Below are 26,251 nucleotides of genomic sequence, written 5' to 3'. Positions count from 1 at the left end.
CATAAGGGAATACTGTGAACAATTATATGCCAAAAATTCAACAACCTAGAAGAAATGGACAAGGATAAGTTTCTAGAAACAAATAGCCCACCAAAATTGAATCAAGAAGAAACTGGTAATTTGAATAGGCTGATCACTAGAAGTGAAGCAGAATCTGTAAGTAGGGAATTCCCTGGTGGTCCAGTGGCTAGGACTTGGCACTTTCACTGCTTTGGACTGGGTTCAATCTCTGACCAGGAAACTTATATCTTGCAAGCCATGCACTGTGGATAAAAAAAAAAAAAAAGAATCTGTAATTTTAAAACTTCCTACAGACAAAAGTCCAGGACCAGATGGTTTCACAGGCAAATTCTACCAAACATACAAAGATGAACTTATACTGATCCTGCTCAAACTCTTCCCAGAAAAATGAAGAGGGGGAAACATTCTCCAAAGACATCGTATGAAGCCACCATAACACGGATACCAAAATCAGATAAAGACACCACCAAAAAAAAATTATACACCACTAAATTTGATGACTATAGATGCAAAAATTTTCAACAAAATATTAGCAAATACTGAATCCAACAGCACATAAAAAAGATCATACACCATGACCAAGTGTGATCTATCCCAAGTTCACAAGGATGGTTCAACATATGTGAATAAATGCGATACACTACATAAACAAAAGACAAAAACCACAGGATCATTTCAATAGATGCAGAAAAAGCATTTGACCAAATTCAACATCCATTCATAAAAACTCTTACCAAAGTGAGTACAGAGGGAACATATACCAACAAAAGCTATTTATGACAAACTCATTACCAATAAAATACTGAATGGCTCACAGCTGAAAGCCCTCCCACTAAAATCTAGAATAAGACAAGGATGCCCTCACCTCTTCCATTCACACAGTATTGGAAGTCCTTCCTAGCCACAGCAATCAGACAAGAAAAAGAAATAAAAAGTATTCAAATTGGAAAGGAAAAGGTAAAATTGTCATTATATGCAGATGACATGATACTATATACAGAAAATCCTAAAGAAGCCACACAAAAACTAGTAAAACTGAACAATGAATTGAGCAAGGTAGCAAGATTTAAGATTAACATATGGAAATCAGTCCCATTTCTTTACACCAACAATGAAATATCAGAAAGGGAATATTTTTAAAAAATACATTTTAAAATCATACCCCAACAAATAAAATATTTAGGAATAAACCTGACCAAGGAGGTGAAAGACTTATACATTGAGAACTATAAAATATTAATAAAGGAAACTAAAGATGACTCAGCAAATTTGGAAAACTCAGCAGTGGCCATAGGACTGGAAAAGGTCAGTTTTCATTCCAATCTGAAAAAAAGGCAATCCCAAAGAGTGTTCAAACTACTGCACAATTGCACCCAACCCACACGCTAGTAAAGTAATGCTCAAAATTCTTCAAGCCAGGTTTCAAAAGTATGTGAACTGTGAACTTCCAGATGTTCAAGGTGGATTTAGAAAAGGCAGAAGAACCAGAGATCAAATTGTCAACATCCACTGGATCATCAAAAAAGCAAGAGAGTTCCAGAAAAACATCTACTTCTGCTTTATTGACTATGCCAAAGCCTTTGACTGTATGGATAACAAGAAACTGTGGAAAATTCTGAAAGAGATGGGAATACCAGACCACCTGACCCGCCTCCTGAGAAATCTATATGCAGGTCAAGAAGCAACAGTTAGAACGGGACATGAACAACAGATTGGTTCCAAATAGGGAAAGGAGTACGTCAGGGCTATATATTGTCACCCTGCTTATTTAACTTATATGCAGAGTACATCATGAGAAACACTGGGCTGGATGAAGCACAAGCTGAAAAAAATTGCTGAGAGAAATAACAATAACCTCAGATATGCAGATGACACCACACTTACGACAGAAAGTGAAGAATAACTAAAGAGCCTCTTGATGAAAGTGAAAGAGGAGAGTGAAAAAGTTGGCTTAAAACTCAACAATCAGAAAACTAACATCATGGCATCTGGTCCCATCATCACTTCATGGCACATAGATGGGGAAACAGTGACAGACTTTATTATTTTGGGCTCCAGAATCACTGCAGATGCTGACTGCAGCCATGATATTAAAATACGCTTGCTCCTTGGAAGAAAAGTTGTGACCAATCTAGACAACATTTTGAAAAACAGAGACATTACTTTGCCAACAAAGGTCCATCTAGTCAAAGCTACGGTTTTTCCAGAATTCGTGTATAGATATGAAAGTTGGACTATAAAGAAAGGTGAGCACTGAAGAATTGATGCTTTTGAACTGTGGTGTTGGAGAAGCCTCTTGAGAGTCCCTTGGACTGCAAGGAGATCCAACCAGTCCATCCTAAAGGAAATCAGTCCTGAATATTCATTGGAAGAACTGATGCTGAAGCTGAAACTCCAATACTTTGGCCACTTGATGCAAAGAACTGACTCATTTGAAAAGACCCTGATGCTGGGAAAGATTGAGGGCAGGAGGAAAACGGGATGACAGAGGATGAGATGGTTGGATGGTATCACCGACTCAATGGACATGGGTTTGGGTAAACTCCAGGAGTTGGTGGTAGACAGGGAGGCCTGGCATGCTGCAGTCCATGGGGTTGCAAAGAGTCAGACATGACTGAGCGACTGAATTGCACTGAACTGAACAGAGAAATGGAAAGAAATCTCATGCTCTTGGATTGGAAGAATTAATAATGATTGCTAAAATGGTCATACTACCCAAAGTAGCCTACAGATTTAATGCAATACCTATCAAATTATACATGACATTTTTCAGAGAGCTAGAACAAGTTATCTTAAAATTCATATGGAGTCATATAAGAGCCAGAATTGCCAAAGCACTCCTGAAGAAAAACAACATAACAGGAGGCATAACTCTCTCAGACTTCAGACAACACTACAAAGTTACAATAATCAAAACAGCATGGTATTGGCACAACAGACATGAATCAATGCAACAGTCTAGAGAACCCAGAAATAAACCCATTCACCTATGGTCAATTAATCTTCAAAAAGGCGGTGAGAATATACAATGGGGGAAAAGTCTTTTCAGCAAGTAGTGTTGGGAAAGTCGGACAGCCACATGTAAATCAAAGAAGTTATAACACTCCCACACACCATACACAAAAAGACACTCAAAATGGCTTAAAGACTTAAATATAAGGTGTGTACTGAGTTGCTTCAGTTGTGTCCAACTCTTTGCAACCCACCAGGCTCCTCTGTCCATGGGATTCTCCAGGCAAAAATACTGGAGTGAGTTGCCATGCCCTCCTCCAGGGGATCCTGCTAAGGATTGAACCCATGTCCCTTACATCTCCTGCATTGGCAGGAGGATTCTTTACCACTAGCGTCACCTGGGAATCCCAAAATATAAGATATGACATTATAAAACTCCTAGAAGAGATCATAGGCAAAACATTCTCTGACATAAATTGTACCGATGTTTTCTTAGGTCTCTCAAGACAATAGATATAAAAACAAAAATAAACAAATGGAACCTAATTAAATTTAAAAGCTTCTGCACAGCAAAGGAAACCATAAATAAAATGAAAAGACAACCTACAGAATGGGAGAAAATATTTGCAAGCAATGTGACTGATAAAGCCTTAATTTCCAAAATATATAAGCAGCTCATATAACTCAGCAACAAAAAACCAAACAACTGAATTGAAAATTGGGCAGAAGATCTAAGTAGACATTTCTGCAAAAAAAGAAACACATGTGGCCAACAGGCAGTGGCAACCCATTCCAGTATTCTTGCCTGGAAAACTCCATGGACAGAGGAGCCTAGCAGGCTATAGTCCAGGGGGTCGAAAAGAGTGGGACATGACTGAGTGACTAACACTTTCACTTTCAACAGGCACACGAAAAGATGCTCAACATGGCTAATTCGAGAACTGCAAATCAAAACTATAACGAGGTACCACTTCATACCGGTCAGAACGGCCGTCATTAAAATGTCTACAAATAACATGCTCCTCATAGATGTCTTGGGCCAGGTCCCCTCATCCCTTGATTGGGAACTTTGCTTAGGCCACAGCCCTTTCTTGAACCTCTGACCTCAGATCTCGTTCCTGTCCTTGTCCTTCCCAGAATGACTAAGACCCAACCCCAAGAGTGTGCTTTTGGCTGGGCTCCTCCATCGCCCCTTTCACATTCCCAGACGTAAGGTGTGCATCCCCTTCAAGTGACATGGGAAGGCATGGACAGCACCTGAGGGACCCCTGTGGTCACACATGAAGCTGCAGGGCAACCTCCTCCAGCCTCAGGAACCCCCTTCCAGGAGACAGGAAGGTAGCATCCTTCTCTCCGGCCCCTGCCTTCCAATGTAGGGGCAAGAATAGCCTGAGCTATAATGGCCACTCTCTTGCTCTTGAAAGACCAACATAAGTTTCCTCTTCCCTCCTTTCTTCTCTGGACCCCAAGCCTCAGACCCTTGGCCCCTTTAGCAGTGGAGACACAGAGGCATAAATTGACTACCAGAGAGCTTCAGCTGGCTGTTTGCTTGTCTTCAGAAACCTGTGATAGCCATGCCTGATTCAAATACTTCTGACTGCCTCGTGTATTTTAATACCACCTGGATATTAGTTGTTCAATTCATATCTGTTCAATGAATGGCTGAAAAAAACGAACCAATGTTTTAATAAATAAATCAATCCATTATTTTGTCAGGTTAGTCTCTGGGGAAACATGCTAAGCCTCCTGTATTAGCCATTAATGCTGTTACCATATGAGCAATCTGTGGTCAAAACTGTTTTCTTGGTCCATTCAAAATTGAGAGGAAAAGGTACATTTTTTAGGGTGCACCTCACAGCCAGAAATCCAAATGCCTTTCCACGCGTCTGGATGGAGAAGCACCTCACGTCACAGCTTTAGGTGCTGGTGGCTGGGCTCACCACCTGGCTTAGATACCGGCATTTAACTTCAACCGTTTCTGTTTTCCTGCATGCTTTTTGGTCTTCTTGTCTTGAGACTTCTGCCACCAAGTCTTTCCATTCATTATAAAAATATTGTATGTGATGTCTGCCGGAGAACGTCTAAAAGAAAACACACAGAAGCTGTACTCCACAACTAAATATGTAGCAATTCCTAAGGTCTATTCCCTGGGAGGCAACAGAGGCTGACATTTCTGAGCGGGGAGGAGTCTGAGTACTACCCGTCAGGAAGGTGTGTCACATGTGAAATTCATTTTGCCTCTGGGAATTATGGAGCCTCTGGAAATGTCCCCCCCCCCGACCCTCAACTTTCTCATAACCAACCCAGGCTCTTCACAGCTTTGCTTCTTGTCTTTGGAATGGAGCCGCAGCCTTCACTACTTCTTTTGATACTTCTGAAAGACCCAGGAGGGAAATGGCGAATCTGATGGACAGGCCCCGGTCAGAACCATGAAACGGGTCAAGTTATTCCCAGGAGCTCTTTAAATCTTCTCTCTTAACATCTGCCATATTCAGGGCTCCTCTTTCACTTCAAGGGACCCACTGCTGGGTGTGAGGTGGTGGTGGTTGGCCTGAAAGGGTTATTGGTCCTGGGAGCCTTGGCATTTTAAAGGACACTTTTAGGGAAAGCGATGCCATTGTTGTAGGGAAATGTAAATACTGCAGTGATGGGGGCGGGTGGGGTCACCACACACCATGGCCCCCTTTTCCCTGTGGACAGGCTCAGTATCCAACACAGTGGTGGGCAGGACCTGAGCGGCCCTAGGGAGCTGATCTTCCCCGTGTGTGTCCCAAGGGATGCAGACTGAGGCAGATAATTTCGAGGTACCGTTACTGCAAATGCATAAGGTTGTAAACCCTTTGTCACGCCTGCTTCTGGTCAGAGCCACTGTGCTTGAGCTCTCCCATCAGGGGGATAACCAGGGATTTAACAGGTAGCACAGGAGGAAACTGACTAGTCAAGACAGCCACAGTTGGAACACAGTCCTGGAGGGTTCCCTGATGTGCCAGACATTAATCCTTCCTTTGCTGGCTCATGGGGAACTGGGAAGTCTGGGGAGGTCCCTGGGAAGGGGCTATTTACCAACCAGCAGCGGCATATTTCAATATTCTAACAACCAGCGCTGCTGCAGGAGCGTGAGCTAGCTGAACGTCAGCCGTCTTCTCATCTTCTCCGGAGCCTCCCTCCCCACAATCCCGGAGCTGGGCCTTTCCATTCCTTTCTACCCCCACGTTCCTGTTTTCTGACCTTTCTGCCAGAGGCTGTCCCGTCTCCTCTTTCAGTGGCCCTCAGTATAAGAATCGGTGTGGCCTGATCTGTGGTGGCCTTCAGAGGCCAGGACGGCCCAGACCAGGAAACCCCAAACCCAGCTGTGCATCGGAACCAAAGGCAGGGTGTCCAGGACGCACGCCAACCAGTGCGGACACACAGCCAGGCTCGGAGGCCCCGCCCTCCTCCGGATCCGGGGTCAGAGGACACTCCGGGCCGACGCCGGCACAAACACCTGTGGGCTCCTGGGAGGAAGGCGGGCCCTGAGAGCCACTCACAGTGACTGTTTCTTCCTGATGTACATGACCAGTGCCAGCAGCAGCAGCCCCGTGGCCGTGACGATTCCCACCACTGAGACGGCAGCAATGATGATGTTCTTCTGGAGGAACTGCAGAAGCTGTGAGCACGGCATGCCCCTGCTCGGAATATCTATGTGAGAAGACACAGAGCCGAGTCAGCAGACAGCGGCCGTCCCATACACACCCAGAGCACAGCCTGTTGGTTCTGCTTGGGGCCCAGATGAAAACCTCAGCTGCTGGCTCCAGGAGTCCTCTTGGGGAAGAAATGGGCTATGTTTAGGGAAAGACATTCATGACCTCTTTGGGGGTGAAGGTGAGATGCTGAGTTATCGAGGAGCCAAGCGGCCGGTTTGGAGGAGGTGAGGAAGAGAAAAAGGTGAGAGTGAAGACGGAGGGAGGAGGTAGGACCACCATAGGAGGTCAAAGTCCTGCTGCGATGGCTTTTAAGAAAGACAGCCCAAACCATAGAAAAGGAGTGAAATAATGCTGGTCCCAGCAGCATGACTGGACCTAGAGGTGATCACAGTGAGTGAAATAAGTCAGACGGAGAAAGACAAATACCACATGCTACCACTCACATGTGGGATCTACAAACAATGATACAAGTGGACTGATTTACAAAACAGAAACAGACTGAAGTAGAAAACAAACTTTTATGGTTACCAAGGCGGGGCAGGGATAAATCAGGAGTTTGGGATTAGCAGGTATACACTATTATATATGAACTACATAAACAACAAGGCCCTACTGTGTAGCACAGGGAACTATATTCAATGTCCTATAGCAAACCGTAGTGAAAAAGAATCTGAAAAAGAATATGTGTGCATGTGTGTGCGTGCGTGTGTGTGCGTGTGTGTATATATATATATATATATATATATATATATATATATATGTTTATATCCTGAATCACTTTGCTGTACACCAGAAACTGGTACAACATTGTAAATCAACTATACCTCAATCAACAAAAAAAGAAAAACAGAGTCAAGTCTTTAGTCCGAGGCTTTCACAGGGCAAAGATACAGTCTCTTCTCTGCTGCCTGCCACTCCCAGCTTCAGGAAATTCTGCCATGCACACTATCTGCCTTGTGTGTGTGTGGGTTTGTGGGAATTTCATGACATAAGGCAAGCATGATGCCAAGCTCTTTCGACTCTTGAGGACTTGCAGAAAGCTTGAGGGTAGATTTGGAATGTCCCTGCATGTGGGCTGGGGTCTACAAGGCAATCTTAGCTAGAGCTCAAAGGAAGGTGTCCCAGCTGACACTGGGGACTCAGAGCTTCGGTTACCCCATTTGTAATGTGACCCAAAACAGACACAGGAACCAGGGAAATGGGGCACAGAGGTAGAGTGATAGGAGTCAGATGTGGAGAGCTGCTGAGGGGAGCTTAGTGATGCAGGCAGGAGGATGCTGGCCAAGGGCCTTCTTGGGATACAGGGAGTCAACTGGGGCACCGCCAACTCCCCACCTTCATCAGCTGTATGTCAAAAGGCAGCAGCAGCAAGCAGCTCTAAGGGCTCTGCTGGAATGATTCAGCATTTAATCCCTGAGAGTTAGGAAGTGACAACCAGCTATGATTTTGATAGTGGGTGGCTATGTGAAGGGAGTATCCTGGGCTTGGTACCAGCACACTGCCATGATGGGTAAGTTTCTATCCATTCTGAATGGACCCAGCTCAGGCTATCCAAGGTGAAGATCAAGGACTAGGTTAACCTTTGGCATGTAATCCCTCCTGCTTGTTAGAAAGCATCAGTGCTCAGTAATGTCAAGGACTGTGAACATGATGCCTATGTTATGAGTGACCCTAGCTGTGTAGAAACAACATCAGAGTAGCATCTTTTTGAAAGTGAAAGTGAAAATGTTGCTCACTCAGTCATGACCGACTCATGCGACCCCACGGACTATAGAACACCAGCTCCTCTGTCCATGGGATTCTCAAGGCAAGAATACTGGAATGAGTTGCCATTCCCTTCTCCAAGGGACCTTCCCAAACCAGGGATGGAACCCAGGTCTCCTGCATTGCAGAATTCTTCGCCATCTGAGCCACCATGGAAGACCATCTTTTTGAAAGGGTAGGGGCAAATTCGTGGAGTTAGGGACTTCCGTACCAGTCTAGTGATTAAAACTCTGTGCTTCCACTGCAGGGGGCACTGATTCAATCCCTGGTCAAGGAACTAAGGTCTCGAATGACTCGTGGCATGGCCAAAAGACAGATTTTTTTTTTAATTTCCTGGAGTTAATTCAATTCATAATTTTAACTGCTGTCTGTATGCTTTTGTGAGTAAATTAAAGGTGTGCTGACATTTAGTCTGTTCCATTAAAATACCATGAAAGGCAAACAGATGCCTTCTGAAGACATCCATACTGAGGCATCTTTTTTAGCTCATGCTGTGCAGATTATTATTAATACCTGGACTGACTGCTTCTTGAAGTGTCCCCTTATTGATGGTCGTTGACTGCGTATCACTCACATCCCTGTTGAATAGAGAGGATTCTTGATCCCTCTGCTCCTCTGCAATGTGATCTGCAAAACACAAACACAAAACATGTTCATCTGAAAACAACCAGCAGCCTCTGACTAGTTCTGTTTTCATGATGAAAGTAAATGCCTCCAGAGTCAAAGTGAGGAGTCAGGAGAAAGGTCAAAATGTACATCAGTGTTTTGGGATTTTTAAATTTATTCATTTTTGGTTGCACTTGGTTTTAGTTGCTGCGTGTGGGCTTTCTCTAACTGAGGCACACAGGCTCCAGAGCGTGCGTTGTTTATTTTTTTAATCTAACACATTCCTGGATAGACCCAGGCCGTGGTTCTCACTCTGGGGTGTGCATCAGAATCACCAGGAGGCCTGTTAGAACAGAGACTGCTGGGCACCACCCTAGAGTTTCTGATTCAGTAAGTTTGGGGTGTGGCACCCCAAGTGATGCTGGTGCTACTGGTCAGGGACCACACCTACAGGACCTAGCAGGAGCCTTTCGACTAGCTGCCGAGCCTCTCTGACCCCAGGGTCGACTGGTATAAAACAAGAGATAATAAGACCTATCTCCCTGATAGTATGATGTTCGTGAAAACAATTCATAACCACAAAGTACTATTTAAAAAATGTTTCTTGAGGTATGTGGCCAAGATGGTAGAATAGGAAGACCCTGAGCTCATCTCTTCTCACGAGCATGACAAAATTACAACTATTTACAGAACGACCATCTATGAGAATGACCTGAAGACCAGTAGAAAAGATTTCCCACAACTGGAGATGTAAAGAAGGAACCATGGTGAAACAGGGTATAATCAGGACCTACTCCGCAGGCAAGGTGATCTGCAAACAGGAGGATAATCACAACCGTGGATATTCTCCCCAAGGAGCAGGGGTTCAAACCCCACTTTGGCCTCCCTAGCCCAGGGCTCCTGCACCAGGAAGATGAGCTTCCTGGCTTTGAAGACCAGCAGGGTTTGCAAACAGAAGAGATAAACAGTTGTAGAAAACCACGGACTTCCCTGGCGGCCCAGTGGCTAAGACTCCACGCTCCCAGTGCAGGGAAGGCAAGGTGGATCCCTGGTCGGGGGCTGGATTCCACATGCCACAATTAAGAGCTCGCCTGCCACAACTAAGACCTGGTGCGGCCAAATGAATAAATATTAAAAAACAAACAAAACAAATAAACAAAAACCAACAGAGACTCTGCTCTTATAGAATACACCCAAAATCTCAGTCCCAGCACAGAGGCAATAATTTGAAAGGACTCTGGTCAGAGCCCCTTGCTGATCTCAGAGAGGCTCCCAGAGAGGGAGGACGCAATAGGGACCCCCCTGAGAACACGGACGCTGGCATAGCCATTTTGGGGGACTTGCTCTTCCACAAGGACTCTGGGACTGGCAAGCACCATCGTGGAGTCTTTGAGTCCTCCCTCTAGTCTATCAGTGCTGGGGGCTTGCCTGCCCACCATTGGACTGGCACCAGTCCCAAAACTCCTGGGCTCTGCAGCCAGCCACCCCAGGACCCAGTGCTGCAACACCAGAGGGCCCGGCAGGGCCTGGCAGCCAACTAAGTCAAGGGCCAACCTCATCTACCAGCACCCACAGTAGCCAGCCCTGTCACAACAAAAGAGCCCATCAAGCCCACAGAGCAGGCACTGCTAGAGCACATAGCTTGGGAGACCATAGGGAAGTGGGCTGTGGGCCCCCTAGGAAATCTCATACATAAGGCCACTTCTCTAAGAAAAGGAAACATGACTGATTTACTTAACACTTAGAAATAAACACAATTATGTAAAATGTGGAGACATATGAAGATATTTCAAACAAAGGAATAAAACAAAACCCCCAAAGAACTAAGCAAAGTATAGAGAAGCAACCTAGCAGATAAAAAAGGTCATGGTAGGATCATAAAGATGCTCAGTGAACTTAGGAGAATGATGAACAGTGAGAAGTTTAACAAAGAGTCAGCAAATATAAAGAAGAAACAAACAGACTTGAAGAATAATAACTGAAATAAAAAATACACTAGAGGGAACCAACAGTACATTAGGTGATACAGAGGAACGGGTCCACAAACTGGAAGATGGAGGGGTGGAAATCACCCAAGCTGAGCATAGAAAGGAAAAAGAATTTTAACAAATGAGGATAGCAAATTAAAAAATATAATATGTTCATATGTTATATTAAATAATGTTCATATGTTATGTTAAACTGAATATAATATGTTAATATATTAATGTTAATGGAGAAAAGACAATCTCTTTAACAAGTGGTGCTGGGAAAACTGGTCAACTGCCTATAAAAGAATGAAACTAGAACACTTTCTAACACCATACACAAAAATAAACTCAAAATGGATTAAAGATATAAATGTAAGACCAGAAACTATAAAACTCCTAGAGGAATATATAGGCAGAACACTCTCTGACATAAATCACAGCAAGATCCTCTATGACCCACCTCCCAGAGTAATGGAAATAAAAGCAAAAATAAACACATGGGACCTAATTAAACTTAAAAAGCTTTTGCACAATGAAGGAAACTCTAGTCAAGGTGAAAAGACAGCCTTCAGAATGGGAGAAAATAACAGCAAATGAAGCAACTGACAAAGAATTAATCTCAAAAATATACAAGCAGCTCATACAACTCAATACCAGAAAAATAAACGACCCAATCAAAAAATGGGCCTAAGAACTAAACAGACATATCTCCAAAGAAGACATACAAATGGCTAACAAACACATGAAAAGATGCTCAACATCGCTCATTATCAGAGAAATGCAAATCAAAACCACAATGAGGTACCATCTCACGCCAGTCAGAATGGCTGCGATCCAAAAGTCTACAAGGAATAAATGCTGGAGAGGGTGCAGAGAAAAGGGAACCCTCTTACACTGTTGGTGGGAATGAAAACTAGTACAGCCACCATGGAGAACAGTGTGGAGATTCCTTAAACACTGGAAATAAAACTGCCATACGAACCAGCAATCCCACTGCTGGGCATACGCACCCAGGAAACCAGAATTGAAAGAGACACATGTACCCCAATATTCACTGCAGCACTGTTATAATAGCCAGGACATGGAAGCAACCTAGATGTCCATCAGCAGATGAATGGATAAGAAAGCTGTGGTACATATACACAATGGAATATTACTCAGCTATTAAAAAGAACACATTTGAGTCAGTTCTAACGAGCTGGATGAAACTGGAGCCTATTACCCAGAGTGAAGTAAGTCAGAAAGAAAAACACCAATTCAGTATATTAATGCATATATATGGAATTTAGAAAGATGGTAACAATGACCCTATATGTGAGACAGCAAAAAAGACACAGATGTAAAGAACAGGCTTTTGGACTCTGTGGGAGAAGGCAAGGGTGGGGTGATTTGAGAGAATAGCATTGAAACACATATATTACCATATGTGAGACAGATCATCAGTCCAAGTTCGATACATGAAGCAGGGCACTCAAAGCCAGTGCACTGGGACAACCCAGAGGGGTGGGATGGGGATGGAGGTGGGAGTGGGGTTCAGGACGGGGGGACACATGTACACCCGTGGCTGATTCATGTCAATGTATGGCAAAAACCACCACAATATTGTAAAGTAATTAGCCTCCAATTAAAATTAATTAATTAATTTTTAAAAATAAAGTAAAATAAAATAAAAATATTTCCAAAAATGAGGATATGTTAATATATTAATATGTATGTTAAATAAAAAATATTTTAAAAATGAGGATATGTTAATATATTAATACATATGCTAAAAAACATTTCAAAAAATGAGGATAGTAAATTTTAAAATATAACATGTTAATATATTGTGTCAAATTAAATATAATATGCTAATATATTAATGTGTATATCCTTCTCCAAGGGATCTTCCCAACCCAGGGATCGACTCAGGTCTCCCACATTGCAGGCAGATTCTTTACCAGCTGAGCCACAAGGGAAGCCCTTAATATATACTAATGTGTTTGTGTACACTAAGTCATGTCCGACTCTTTGCAAATCTATGGACTGTAGCCAACCAGACTCCATGTCCATGGGATTTCCCAGGCAAGAATACTGGAGTGGTTTGCTATTTCCTTCTCCAGGGGATCTTCCCAACCCAGGGATCAAACCCAGGTCTCCTGCATTGCAAGCACTGAGCCACCAGGGAAGCCTGGAATATATTAATATGTATATTAAATTAAAAAATGTTTCCAAAAAATGAGGATAGTTTAAGAAACCTCTGGGACAACATCAAGAAAACTAACATTCACACTGCAGAGAACAAGAAGGAGAAGAGTGAAGAACGGGGCAGGGAACTCACTTGGAGAAATAATAGCTGAAACTTCCCCAATCGGGGAAAGGAAACAGGCATCCAGGTCCAAAAAGCACAGTCTCAAACAGGATGACTCCAAAGAGGTCTGCGCCAAGATCTAAAGTGGCAAAAATTAAAGATAAAGAATATACTCCAATAAAAAGAATTTTAAAAGAAAAAAATAAAGAGGAAACCCACAAAGCAGCAAGGGGAAAAGCAATTTGTCATGTATAAGGAAACTCCCATTAGGCTATCGGCTGACATTTCAGCAGAAACTTTGCAGACCAGAAGGGAGTGGCACGACGTTCAAAGTGGTGAAAGGAAAAAACCTGCAACCATGAATAGTCTACCCCGCAAATATCACTCAGATTTGAGAGAGAGATAAAGAGTTTTACAGACATGCGAAGGCTGCGCTGAAGCAGTTTTACAGGAAAACTTAGAGGGACATCTCTAAGCGGGGAAAGAAAAAAAAGACCACGACTGGAAATATGAAAATTACAAAAGGAAAAATCTCATTGGTAAAAGCAAACATATAGTAAGGTAGTGGAATAACCACTTATAAAGCTAGTAGGAAGGTTAAAAGACAGAAGTAGTAAAATCATCTACGGCCACAAAAAGTAAGGATACACAGAACAAAAAGGTGTAAAATCTGACGTCAAAAACGTTAAATATGGCGAGGATGCAGGAGTGGAAATGCAGGACTATCAGAATGCATTCGAACTTAAGAGATCATACTCAATGGTGAAAAGCTGAAAGAATTTCCTCTAAGATCAGAAAAAGACAAGTATGCCTACTCTGTCCACTTTTATTCAGCACGGTATTAGTCCTAGCCAGAGAAACCAGGCAAGAAAAAAAAAAAGAGGAATTCAAATAAACAGTTAGAATCTACAGATTCAATGTAATTCCTATCAAAATACCAATGGCGTTTTTCAAGGAATTAGGACAAATAATTCTAAAATTTGTATGAAGAAAAGAATGAAATATTGCCATCTGTGGCAAATGGATGGACCTAGAGATTATAATACTAAGTGAAGTAAGTCAGACAGACAAAGACAAATATACGATCTCACTTGTATGTGGAATGTAAAAAATAATACAAATACACACACACACACACACATACACACACACACACAGGAGTGAAACAGATGAGGGAGATTAAGAGGAACAAACTTCCAGTTATAAAATAAACATGTCACGAGGATGTAATGCACTGCACAGGGAATATAGTCAGTAATATTGTAGTAACTTTGTGTGGTGCCAGATAGCAACTAAACTTGAAAAGTGTGAGTTGCTCAGTCATGTCTGGCTCTTTGCGATGTCATGGACTATAACCTGCTAGGCTCCTCTGTCCATGGAATTCCCCAGGTAAGAATACCTGAGTCGGTAGCCATTCCCTTCTCCGGGGTATCTTCTCAACCTAGGGATCAACCTGGGTCTCCTGCGTTGCAGGCAGATTCTTTACCGCTTGAGTCACCTGGGAAGCCCAATAACTAAATTTATGGTGATCATTTTGTAATGTATAAAAATATTGGAATACTATATTTTATACCTGAAGCTAATATGATATTTTAAGTCAATTATACTTCAATTTTAAAAAGAATGTTTCTTGAATTGCAAGGGCAATGCAGAAGATTAAATACACCCAAATATTCATTTATTGGTAGAGGGACCACAGAATGGTTTAATGGAAACAGACAGGGTTGAAAATCTGCAGCTAACTCTGCAGATGAATCTGTCCAGGAAGTATGTGATAACAGCCTCACGTGGTTAAATTATTTCTGGAGAAAGAAAGAAACTTGTTCTTTATTCAATTTGGCTTAGAAAAAGAGAGAAAATGTGCAGATTGATATGACTGGTAATTACTTGACTTTGGAAATGCCAGCTTGTCCAATCAGAGTTGAGAAATTAACCACTACAGACAGAAAACTCTGGATAACATAGATTTAATCTACTAAGGGGTTGTGTTTGCCTTGCTCTTCCATAGCGTTGTTAAAAAAAAAAAAAGATGGACTTGCCACTTAAACACAAATTTTGACATTCCTTGTCTCTGTAACACAAAAACAAAAAGCAGAATCAGGAGCCACAATCTACACTTATCACCAATATGGTCATAAATTCTCATTTACCTGACGATCTTCGGAGAGTTTGGGAGATGTTTTCCACGTGTGGTGGATTGTGATTCTGATCATCTGCTGGATTGTTTTCTGTGAGACAAAAAATAAGCACGATTACCAAGGTTCGTCAAATAGTCAATTTTCAAGCTCTATTTCAACTTTAGAAAGCCATTAACTGTGAGAAAAGCAGCAATCCATTACAAGAGCAAGTACAAGGAACAACCCCCCCTCCCCCTGCCCCACGGGCCACATTTCCATGGTGGAGACTTGATCCAAGCTGTCCATCAGTAACATCCTAGACCTGGTAAAAATCATCTTGAACGAGCCCAGAACCAAGAAATTTTGGCTTTGTTCTTACGGAAAAGCTGAAGTTTTACATCTTTAGAATTTGGGTTTCGTTTGTTTTACTCTCAGGAGGCTCTCGCATAGAAATGAGCCTTTGCTTGTGTTAACAGTGTATTGCTACACTGTTATTGAAGACTAAACTCACTTCAGTGCAGCTACTACTAATCATTAAGGGCTTGAACTCTCCACAACCCTGGGCACACTCTTTCCAAGACACTTCACTTCTCAAAAGGATAATTTCTTCATCCCTCTTCCTAGCCAGCTGTCTTACTTTTTACCATTAATTCTGGTTTTTTGAAAGGTCTGCTAAGGAAGAGATGTGGACAGTGTGGTCTGGGATTTCCTGGTCCCCACAGAGTAGCCCAGAGTGGCTCCTGGCCTCTCAAGAGGGGTCCAGTCAGCCTCCTTTTCTTGTGGGGTGTCACCTTCTCCACTGTCCGCAGGGGCTCCTCAGACCCCTTCTTTCTTCACACCCCCCTACTCGAAACACCTTAGGAAGCAGACCTGCTTCTCGTTTGATCTTCCAAAGTCCCATGCAAGTACAACCGAAAACACTTGTTTTGGTGGCAGGGAGTGTGTGGTGCTAGGTCTCTGCTGTGGCACAAGGGCCTCTCTCTAATTGTGGCAAGCAGACTTAGATGCCCCATGGGCATGAGGGATCCCTGCCCCAACCAGGGATAGAACCTGAGTCCCCTACATTGGAAGGCGGATTCTTCACCGTTGGACCACCACACTTCAGTTCAGTTCAGTTCAGTTGCTCAGTCGTGTCTGACTCTTTGCGACCCCATGAATCGGAGCACGCCAGGCCTCCCTATCCCTCACCAACTCCCGGAGTTCACTCAGACTCACGTCCATCGAGTCAGTGATGCCATCCAGCCATCTCATCCTCTGTCGTCCCCTTCTCCTCCTGCCCCCAATCCCTCCCAGCATCAGAGTCGTTTCCAGTGAGTCAACTCTTCACATGAGGTGGCCAAAGTACTGGAGTTTCAGCTTTAGCATCATTCCTTCCAAAGAAATCCCAGGGCTGATCTCCTTCAGAATGGACTGATTGGATCTCCTTGCAGTCCAAGGGACTCTCAAGAGTCTTTTCCAACACCACAGTTCAAAAGCATCAATTCTTTCGAACTCAGCCTTCTTCACAGTCCAACTCTCACATCTATACATGACCACAGGAAAAACCATAGCCTTGACTAGACAGACCTTTGTTGCCAAAGTAATGTCTCTGCTTTTGAATATGCTATCTAGGTTGGTCATAACTTTCCTTCCAAGGAGTAAGCGTCTTTTAATTTCATGGCTGCAGTCACCATCTGCGGTGATTTTGGAGCCCAAAAAAAGAAAGTCTGACACTGTTTCCACTGTTTCCCCATTTATTTCCCATGAAGTGATGGGACCAGATGCCATGATCTTCGTTTTCTGAACGTTGAGCTTTAAGCCAACTTTTTCACTCTCCTCTTTCACTTTCATCAAGAGGCTTTTTAGTTCCTTTTCACTTTCTGCCATAAGGGTGGTGTCATCTGCATATCTGAGGTTATTGATATTTCTCCTGGCAATCTTGATTCCAGCTTGTGTTTCTTCCAGTCCAGCGTTTCTCATGATGTACTCTGCATAGAAGTTAAATAAGCAGGGTGACAATATACAGCCTTGACGTACTCCGTTTCCTATTTGGAACCAGTCTGTTGTTCCATGTCCAGTTCTAACTGTTGCTTCCTGACCTGCATACAGATTTCTCAAAAGGCAGGTCAGATGGTCTGGTATTCCCATCTCTTTCAGAATTTCCCACAGTTTATTGTGATCCACACAGTCAAAGGCTTTGGCATAGTCAATAAAGCAGAAATAGATGTTTTTCTGGAACTCTCTTGCTTTTTTGATGATCCAGCGGATGTTGGCAATTTGATCTCTGGTTCCTCTGCCTTTTCTAAAACCAGCTTGAACATCAGGAAGTTCACAGTTCACATATTGCTGAAGCCTGGCTTGGAGAATTTTGAGCATTACTTTACTAGCATGTGAGATGAGTGCAGTTGTGTGGTAGTTTGAACATTCTTTGGCATTGCCTTTCTTTGGGATCGGAATGAAAACTGACCTTTTCCAGTCCTGTGGCCACTGCTAAGTTTTCCAAATTTGCTGGCATATTGAGTGCAGCACTTTCACACCACAGAAGTCCGTAAAACATTTTTTAAATACCTTCAATTATAGCAGGTTTCTGTCCAGGAATTATTAATGACACTGATTCTCTTACTAGCTGTGAGCTTTTGGAAGACAAGAATGCCCCCTCTAGTTCCCCAATTCCTGGCACAATGCTGACCACTGAGAAGGAGAGTAATGCTGCTGCTGCTGCTAAGTCGCTTCAGTCGTGTCCGACTCTGTGCGACCCCAGAGACGGCAGCCCACCAGGCTCCCCTGTCCCTGGGATTCTCCAGGCAAGAACACTGGAGTGGGTTGCCATTTCCTTCTCCACTGCATGAAAGTGAAAAGTGAAAGGGATGTCGCTCAGTCGTGTCCGACTCTTAGCGACGCCATGGACTGCAGCCCACCAGGCCCCTCTGTCCATGGGATTCTCCAGGCAAGAGTACTGGAGTGGCGTGCCATTGCCTTCTCCCAAGGAGAGCAATAGGTAGGTCTTAACTGAGATTGCGACTGCAAGCAACCTCGTGAAAGACACTGAACCAGAGCCACCAGTTATACCTGTCTTGCTGGCCAAGACTGTAGTTATTTGAAGGCTGAAAAGCACTGGAGGCTCTGCTTCCAAGATGGCTCACACAGCTGTTGGCAGAAGGTCTCACCTCTGCACCAGCTGTAGGCAAGAGGACTCAGCTCCCCATCACAGGGGACCCCTTAGAACTGCTGGAGTGTCCTTACAACATGACAGCCAACTTACCCCCAGTCAATCCCAGACACAGCCAGGCGGAAACCCCAATGTCTTCTATGGCCTAATCTCAAGAGTGGCACATCACTTCTGCCATATTCAGTCATCAGAGGCAAGTCACTACGTTTAGCCCACAAGCAAGGGAATGGAGATGAAGCTCCATCTTTTGAAGGGAGGGGTATCAAAAACTTTATGGACATATTTTAAAACTGCAGTTTTTGTGACTCTTTGTGACCCCATGAACTGTAGCCCGTCAGGCTCCTCTGTCCATGGGAGACAGTATTCTTCAGGCAAGAACACTGGAGTGGGGTGCCATCCCCTTCTCCAGGGGATCTTCCCCACCCAGGGATTGAAACTGCATCTCTTGTGTCTCCTACCACTGCTCTACCTAAAATCACAGTAAGAATGAAATTCCAAGGAAAACCGTTGAACAAAAAAGGAACATTCACTTGTGTCTATATAAATGGGGATTTTAATCAGCTGCCTCTGGTTTGGTGTAAGAATTGTGGATGGAGAGAAGTAACATCCTTACAGAGGCGTCTATACTCTGCAGGAAGCCAGGATCTAGGTATACAACCTGTACCATTAAGCAGAGACCCCTGAAAGATTCCCAAGATATTAGATTGAACCGAATGAAACTGGAGATCTTTGACAATTTTTCACCTGCAAAAACAGTAAGTTCAAATGATTCAACCTAACATTAGAGTCCCAAGGGAGGTTTTCTAGTCTACATATTTCTTCTAATTTTGAGACTCCTAGAAACCCAACATTAAGGATTAGCAAGATAAATGTGATGATCAATTTGTAATGTGATCCTTTGTTTACAAAGAAAATACAGAATTGGCTTCACACCAAGTTTAGATCGATCACTGCACACCTTGGGGATCTGGGAAAAGAGAGGAAAATAAGTCCATTTTGTACTTAGAAAGTGGTCAAACATCCAGTCAAGCTCTTCTCAAGGAGAAAAAGCAATAAAGCTGATGATCGATCGACAGTTTTAGAGGTGATGTCATTTTTGGTAATACACAAAAGTTGAAATCTACCAACAGGACCAGTAGGGATATGCCGCAAATGTCTGAGGGGGCGGCACATTTTTCCCAGGGGACCAAGCTTAATTGGGCACCAGGGACTCCTCTGTCATAACAGGGAGGCAGCAAGTGCTCACTGTCAGGGTCTGTATCTGACTGTTCTTTCATATGGCAATCACTTGAAAGGAAAACGCTGCCCTCACTGTTCTCCACTGGTAATGTTTCCAGCAGGGGGAGCCCACTCAGCAGAAGACAGAAGGAGGTCCTGGCCTGGGGATACTGGGCAGCTAGTCTAGTGAGAAAATGTAAGGACTCGAGCAATGGCAAATTACTGCTCAGTGTCACGTCTGTGAAACTCTTTTACCTAAAAGTTCTTCCAGGTGTCCTTAAAAGGGACCCTGGGTAGTCATTTCACAGAAAAACAGGATGACGTGGACTGTGTCGATAAGGCCACTCTCGCCCAAGTGTGGTCCTCAGCACAGAGACATCCTCTCGCTCCTTCCAGTGGAGACCCAGGTACCAAAGAGATGCCCGACCATATCTAATTTATGACTATCAAGCAATTTACAGAAGGAAATGTGTAGGGCAAATTCAGGGATATTAGAACTATTTATTTTAAAGAGAATTCTGTGGTAAATCGATCTTCGAAAGCCATCTAAGCCAATGGTTCCAAATGCCAGGGCCTGGCGTCTGACCGACTGTAGCCAAGTCACTCAGAGAATATGAAAAGATGTGCAGAACCAGGACTCCACTTCTAGAGATTCCTGGTCACTTCTGGAAATAAGATCTCCCGGAGAAGGAAATGGCAACCCACTCCAGTATTCTTGCCTGGGGAAATCCCATGGACAGAGGAGCTTGGCGGGCTACAGGTCAGGGGATCACAAAGAGTCCAGACATAACTGAGCCACTAACACTTTCTACTTTCTGGAAATAAGGATTTTTTTTTTTTTTTTTTGGCGGGGGGAGGCGGAGGCGGCATGTGGGATCTCAGTTCCCTGACCAGGGATCAAACCTTCATCCCCTGCATTGGAAGTGCGGAAGTCCTAACCACTGGACCACCGGGAAAGTCCCAGAAGAAGGATATTGAACAAGCTCTTTCCGTTCCACAGCCTCTTCCCTGTGGCTGATGCATAGCTGGGACTGGGAACCACTGACCTAGTTTCTATTTCTGCACCCAGGAAAGACTACAGAGTTGCCAGCTCAGACAGTGACATATTTGGCCTTTTTTGTTTTTGATTCTTTCTTGGCTGCACCATGCAGCTTTTGGGATCTTAGTTCCCTGTCCAGAAATTAAATCTGTGCCCCTGCAATGGAAGTGCTGAGCCTAACCACTGGACTGCCAGGGGAAGTCCTTATTTTTCCTTTTATATCTTTAAATCTGTCAAGGGAAGAAATGCTGCGTGGGATTCTAGTTCCTTATCCTGTCTTCATCCCGTTTTGCGTTCATCCTAATTGGATCTGAGATGAGTCTGCTCATCCTCTGAAGGATCGAGAGAGCCCTCCGGGTACCGCTTCCAGGAAGTGCTCAGCCCCTCACTAGCCCTGCCCCCGGGGTAGAGGAGGGACTTCACTACTAAGTTTGGGAGGATTCAGGGGCTTGTGACTGGCTCCTTTCTCCTTCCCTCTCTCTCTAGCTCTCTGCCTCTGTCTCTCTGCAGAGAGCAAACATTTTGATCTGCTCCTCTATGCTATGAGTTTTACAAAAGCCACATCTCTCGCGGAGGGGAACTGGAGAAGGCAAGGGTATCCCAAACCTTAGCAGTGGTCACAGCACTCTTCCTGGTTCCAGGGGAAGCACCCCATCAGCCAGCCAAGTATTCCTGGAGAAGATGGTCTGAGCTCCATCTGCTGGAGCTTCAGCTTAGTGTCACGCTCTGTTCTGAACTTGGGCAACGGGAAGAAGAGGTATCACTTATTGACCCCTAACTCCAATTTTATCCATCTGCATTTACCGTTATTGGACATTCTGCCTGTGCTGTCAAAGAAAAATTCTGGTTCATGAGAATTCCCATCAACAGTTGCTCCTGTGATGATGAAACACATGAAAAAAACAGAAAAAAAATTTATCAGTACATCCTTAAAAGCACCTCAGGCCCCTATTTTTAGTGTTTTTTTAAAAGGATTTTTCATATTATTTTCCATTATGGCTTATCACTGGATATTGAATATAGTTTCCTGTGCCATACCGTAGGACCTTGTTTTTATTTATCCTCTATATACTAGTTTGCATCTACTAATCCCAAGCAGCTCCCAATCCAGGGAGCTAATGCAGAAAGCAAATGCTAATGCTAATGTAGAAAGCAAATTGTACTTGGAATGTGTGTTTGGAAGTTTGTATGTTATTGTGGAGAGAAGCACCAGCTAGTTGCTGAGTGCAGAGGCCATGGCAATGGAACCTCAGATATCGAAGTTCACATCTTTATGCAAAAATTTCAACACAGCACTCACTCCTCTGCTGCCAGGCCCTGCTGACAGTTTCTGACACACAATTCCGTCCTTGTGACCTGTGATCTGCCTTAATCCTCAAAGTGTTCCTTCAAAATTAATAATGTTATGAAGCTGCTTTACACTTTTGTTATTTCTACAGATGTCCCTAGGCCAAGTGATTTTTGTCCTTGATCTTATCCATGGAATGAGGCTCTAACGACTGCACCAGCTCTCACCCAGGCCTGGGATTACCCTCAAGCCATGTCACGCACGTGGAAGTATAAAGCGTGTTCAGCAAAAAGTTAGAAACGGTAAACCCCATTTGCAATTCCAGTCTCTGCCCTCTGAACAGCCTCCAGAAAGTAAGAACTTGTCTGGCCCATGAACTTGAGGGATTTGCCCCAAATAGGGGGATAGTCACGCTTTCATCTCGGAGGTTTATAGAGAAAATTTCAGACAGTTCTTTCCTTCACATCTCAATTTGTCTTTGCCGCACAAGTAGCTATTCTAAAGAACGGTAAGATGATAGCACAGTGCCTCCAACACAGAATATAAGCCAACAGAAAAACACACACTTAAGAGTTTTAAGCATGTATACTTGCTTTCTTTTGTTTCTCTCTTTGTAATTGATCTGCCAGCTGCTGCTCTTGTTTCTTCTAATGGAACTTTGGAAAATACTTGCAGTAGAATTTCATCTCAAGAGAAGTAAATAAAGGCGTATTAATATCAGCAGTGGTGTTATAATTTTTTGTAAAAATTTTGTAAAAAATTTTTACAATTTTTCTCTCTTACTACAGTGAATAAATAATACAAACACAACAAATATATGAAATAACACTCTCAAAGTCTTTCTGTTAGGAAGGGAACTTCTAATGATATAAATCATTTCTGAAAAATTGTGATTCCACTAGATGTCCTGGGCAGTAAAAATTGTCCACTAAAGATATGTGGCTAGAAACTTTCTCCCAAATCTCATAATATGGAGTCATAATTTTCCTTATTATTCTTGTTGTCATTTTGACCCACCTCTGACACTTTCCCCAGGACAGCACATAAAAATGGGTGAAGTCTGGAGGGTAAAAATAAAGCAGAATAGATCTTTAAGCCAGAAAAACCTCTCTGTGTATAAAAAGTTTTTTAAAAGAAATCTGTTTATAAACTGTTCCTAACTTTTCATGTTACAGTTTTTTTTTAATATATGCACTTCTTCTTCCATTTTTAGGGCTTCCCTAGTGGCTCAGATGGTAAACAATCTGCCTGCAATGCAGGAGACCTGGGTTCAATCCCTGGGTTGGGATGATTCCTTGGAGAAGGGAATGGCAATCTACTCCAGTATTCTTGCCTGGAGAATCCCATGGACGGAAGAGCCTGGTGAGCTACAGTCCATGGGGGTCACAGAGTTTGACACGACTGAGTGACTAACACATTTCACTTCCTAAATTTTTTACTCATGTATTTTTGACCGTGCTGGGTCTTCGTTGCTGCTCAAGAGCTTTCTCTAGTTGCAGCGAGCAGGGGCTGCTCTTTGGTGTGGTGCACAGGCTTATCACTGCAGTGACCTCTCTTATTGTGGTGCACAGGCTCTAGGGCATGCAGGCTTCAGTAGTTACAACACAGGTTTAGTAGTTGTGGTGAATGGGCTTAGTTGCTCCATGGCATATGGAATCTTCCCAGAGCAGGGATCAAACCCACGCTCCCTGCGTTGGCAGGTGGATTCTTATCCACTGCACCACCAGGGAAGTCCCCTTATTTTTTAAACAATATTTATTTATTTGGCTGCACTGGGTCTTAGTTGCGGCAGGTGGATTCTCTAGTTGTGGAGCATGGGCTTAGTTGCTCCTCAGCGTGTGGGACGTTAGTTCCCCAACCAGTGACCAACCCATGTCCCATGCATAGCAAGGCAGATTCTTAACCACTAGACCACCAGGGAAGTCCCTCTCCTTCCCTTTTAAAAGTTTCCCGTCTTCTACTTTTCCCTGGGGACAGCAGCTTTGTCTGTCCTTCTAGGTTGACTTTGCAAAGCCACAGAAAATAGTTAACACAAATTCAGTTTATTTTGTGTATATTCTGAATCCTTTTTCAAGAGCTATTGGTACATTGGTGAGGGGTCTACTCACCTGATGGGCTAAATGCTTACAATAAGGATGCCAAGTTTAGCCATCACATTCACTCATTCAAGATGATGAGTTCTCACAGCCCCTTCCTTGATGAATGCAATGACCTACCGGCTCCTGAACGATTGCTCAGAGAGACTGGCAAGTTTATTGGTGGCTCACCAATGCCAAAATCAACACTGGCCTGGCAGTGGGCACGTCAGTCGACCCAAGGGGGAGATGGGACCCCTCCAAACTCTGCACCAGTCACCGTCTTCAGATGCACCCACTCCCTTTTCACACATGCGGGGCTGGATTCAGAGACACAGGGGAACTGCTAAGAAGAGAAATGTGCTCTCATTCCTAGATGGGAATTTCTGAAAGCCTGGATACAGTGACTCCAAGAGCTATCTGCATCTACTCAATCCTTCAATCATGGTCACTTACCAACGATCAATTAGCCAGACTTATTGATCCTTATCTCACACATGGAATAAGGGCAAACCCGGAATTCCTGAAATGCTTTATCTGCATCAGTTGAGATGATCATGTGGTTTTTTATTTCATTCTGTTAATGTATAATAGTATGTTACATTGATTGATTGATTTTCCTATGTTGAACTGTCTTGGTGGTGGTTTAGTCACTAAGTCGCGTGGGACACTTGCGACCCTGTGGACTGTAGCCGGCCAGGCTCCTCTGTCCCTAGGATTTCCCAGGCAAGAATACTGGAGTAGGTTGCTATTTCCTTCTCCAGGGGACATTCCCAACCCAGGAATCGAACCCACGTCTCTTGCATTGCAGGCGGATTCTTTACCTCTGCACCAGGGAGCCACCAGGGAAGCCCGAACTGTTTTAACTTCCAGGAATAAATCCCACTTGGTCTAGTGTATAATCCTTTTAATAGGATGATGGATTCAGTTTCCTAGCATTTTGCTGAGGAATTTTGCATTTATATGGACAAGTGATATTGCTCTGTTCTTTTTTTTTTTTTTTTCCCTGTAGTTTTCTTACAGTGTCTCTATCTGGCTTTGGTATCAGGGTAATACTGGTCTTTTAAAATGAGTTAGGAAGTTTTCCCTCCTCTTCAATTTTTCATTGTTTCATTTTCATATATTTGTGCATTTTCCAATTTTCTGTTATAAATTTCTAGTTTCATTCCAATGTGATCAGGAAAGATACTTTATATGATTTTAATCTTTTTCAATGTATTCAGGAGTTGTTTTGTGGCCGACATATGGTCTATCCTGGAGAATATTACATACAAAATTGATAAGAATGTATTTTCTGCTGTTGTTGGGTGGCATGTTCTGTATAAGTTTGTTAGGTCTAATTAGCTTATAGCAGGGAAGTATTCTATTTTTTATTGATTATCTAGTCTTATCTATTATTTAAACTTGGATATTAAAGTTTCCAAGTATTATTGTAGAACTATTTCTTCATTCAATTCTGTCCATTATTGGTTCATATATTTGGGGGCTCTGTTGCTGTGTACATAAGTGTTTATAACCGTTATGTCCTCTTTCTGTACTGAAATTCTTATCAATATATGTGCTTCCTTGTCTCTTGTAAACATTTTTACTTGAAATCTATTTTTTTAGCCATTCCAGCTATATTATTTTGGTGAATATTTGCATGGAATACCTTCTTCCATTGTTTTACTTTCAACCTCTTTGTATCCTTTTACCCTGAGTCTCTTGTAGACAGCAAAGAGATCCTTTCTTTCTATCCAGTTTGCTACTTTCCGCTTTAATAAGCATCTAATTCATTTACATTTAATGTGATTACTGATCAGGAAGAATTTACTAATGCCATCTAGCTATTTGTTTCCACTTATATATTTTTTATTCCTCAGTTCCTCCATTACTACTTTTCTTTGGGAGTTCTTTGGTTTTCTGCAATGTTACATTTTGATTGCACCTTCATACCTTTTTCTGTATTTTTAAATTTTCTTCATATTTACCTCGAGGCTCGCAATTAAGATGTTAAACTTATTACAACCTAGTTTAAAGTACCAATTTAGTTTCAATAGCATACAAACACACAGCTCATATATTAACACATCTCCATCCC

General features: G+C 43.0%; 1 protein-coding gene across 1 annotated transcript in view; it reads right to left on the bottom strand.

The window, feature by feature from the left end:
* Positions 1–4,632: 4,632 nt before the first annotated feature.
* Positions 4,633–26,251, bottom strand: part of C11H2orf92 (chromosome 11 C2orf92 homolog) — a 57,647-nt gene continuing 36,028 nt past the window's right edge. The window contains exons 4-9 of the mRNA XM_027554628.1: positions 22,690–22,782; positions 21,613–21,684; positions 15,437–15,514; positions 8,934–9,047; positions 6,501–6,651; positions 4,633–5,054 (exon numbers count right to left, since the gene is read on the bottom strand). Coding sequence (XP_027410429.1) covers positions 4,922–5,054; positions 6,501–6,651; positions 8,934–9,047; positions 15,437–15,514; positions 21,613–21,625 — 489 coding nt within the window. The 5' untranslated portion in view covers positions 21,626–21,684; positions 22,690–22,782 and the 3' untranslated portion in view covers positions 4,633–4,921. The remainder of the gene's footprint in view (positions 5,055–6,500; positions 6,652–8,933; positions 9,048–15,436; positions 15,515–21,612; positions 21,685–22,689; positions 22,783–26,251) is intronic.

The sequence above is a fragment of the Bos indicus x Bos taurus genome, chromosome 11, assembly GCF_003369695.1.
Source record: "Bos indicus x Bos taurus breed Angus x Brahman F1 hybrid chromosome 11, Bos_hybrid_MaternalHap_v2.0, whole genome shotgun sequence".
NCBI classification, from domain to species: domain Eukaryota; kingdom Metazoa; phylum Chordata; class Mammalia; order Artiodactyla; family Bovidae; genus Bos; species Bos indicus x Bos taurus.
This window is presented reverse-complemented; position numbering and strand designations above follow the sequence as displayed.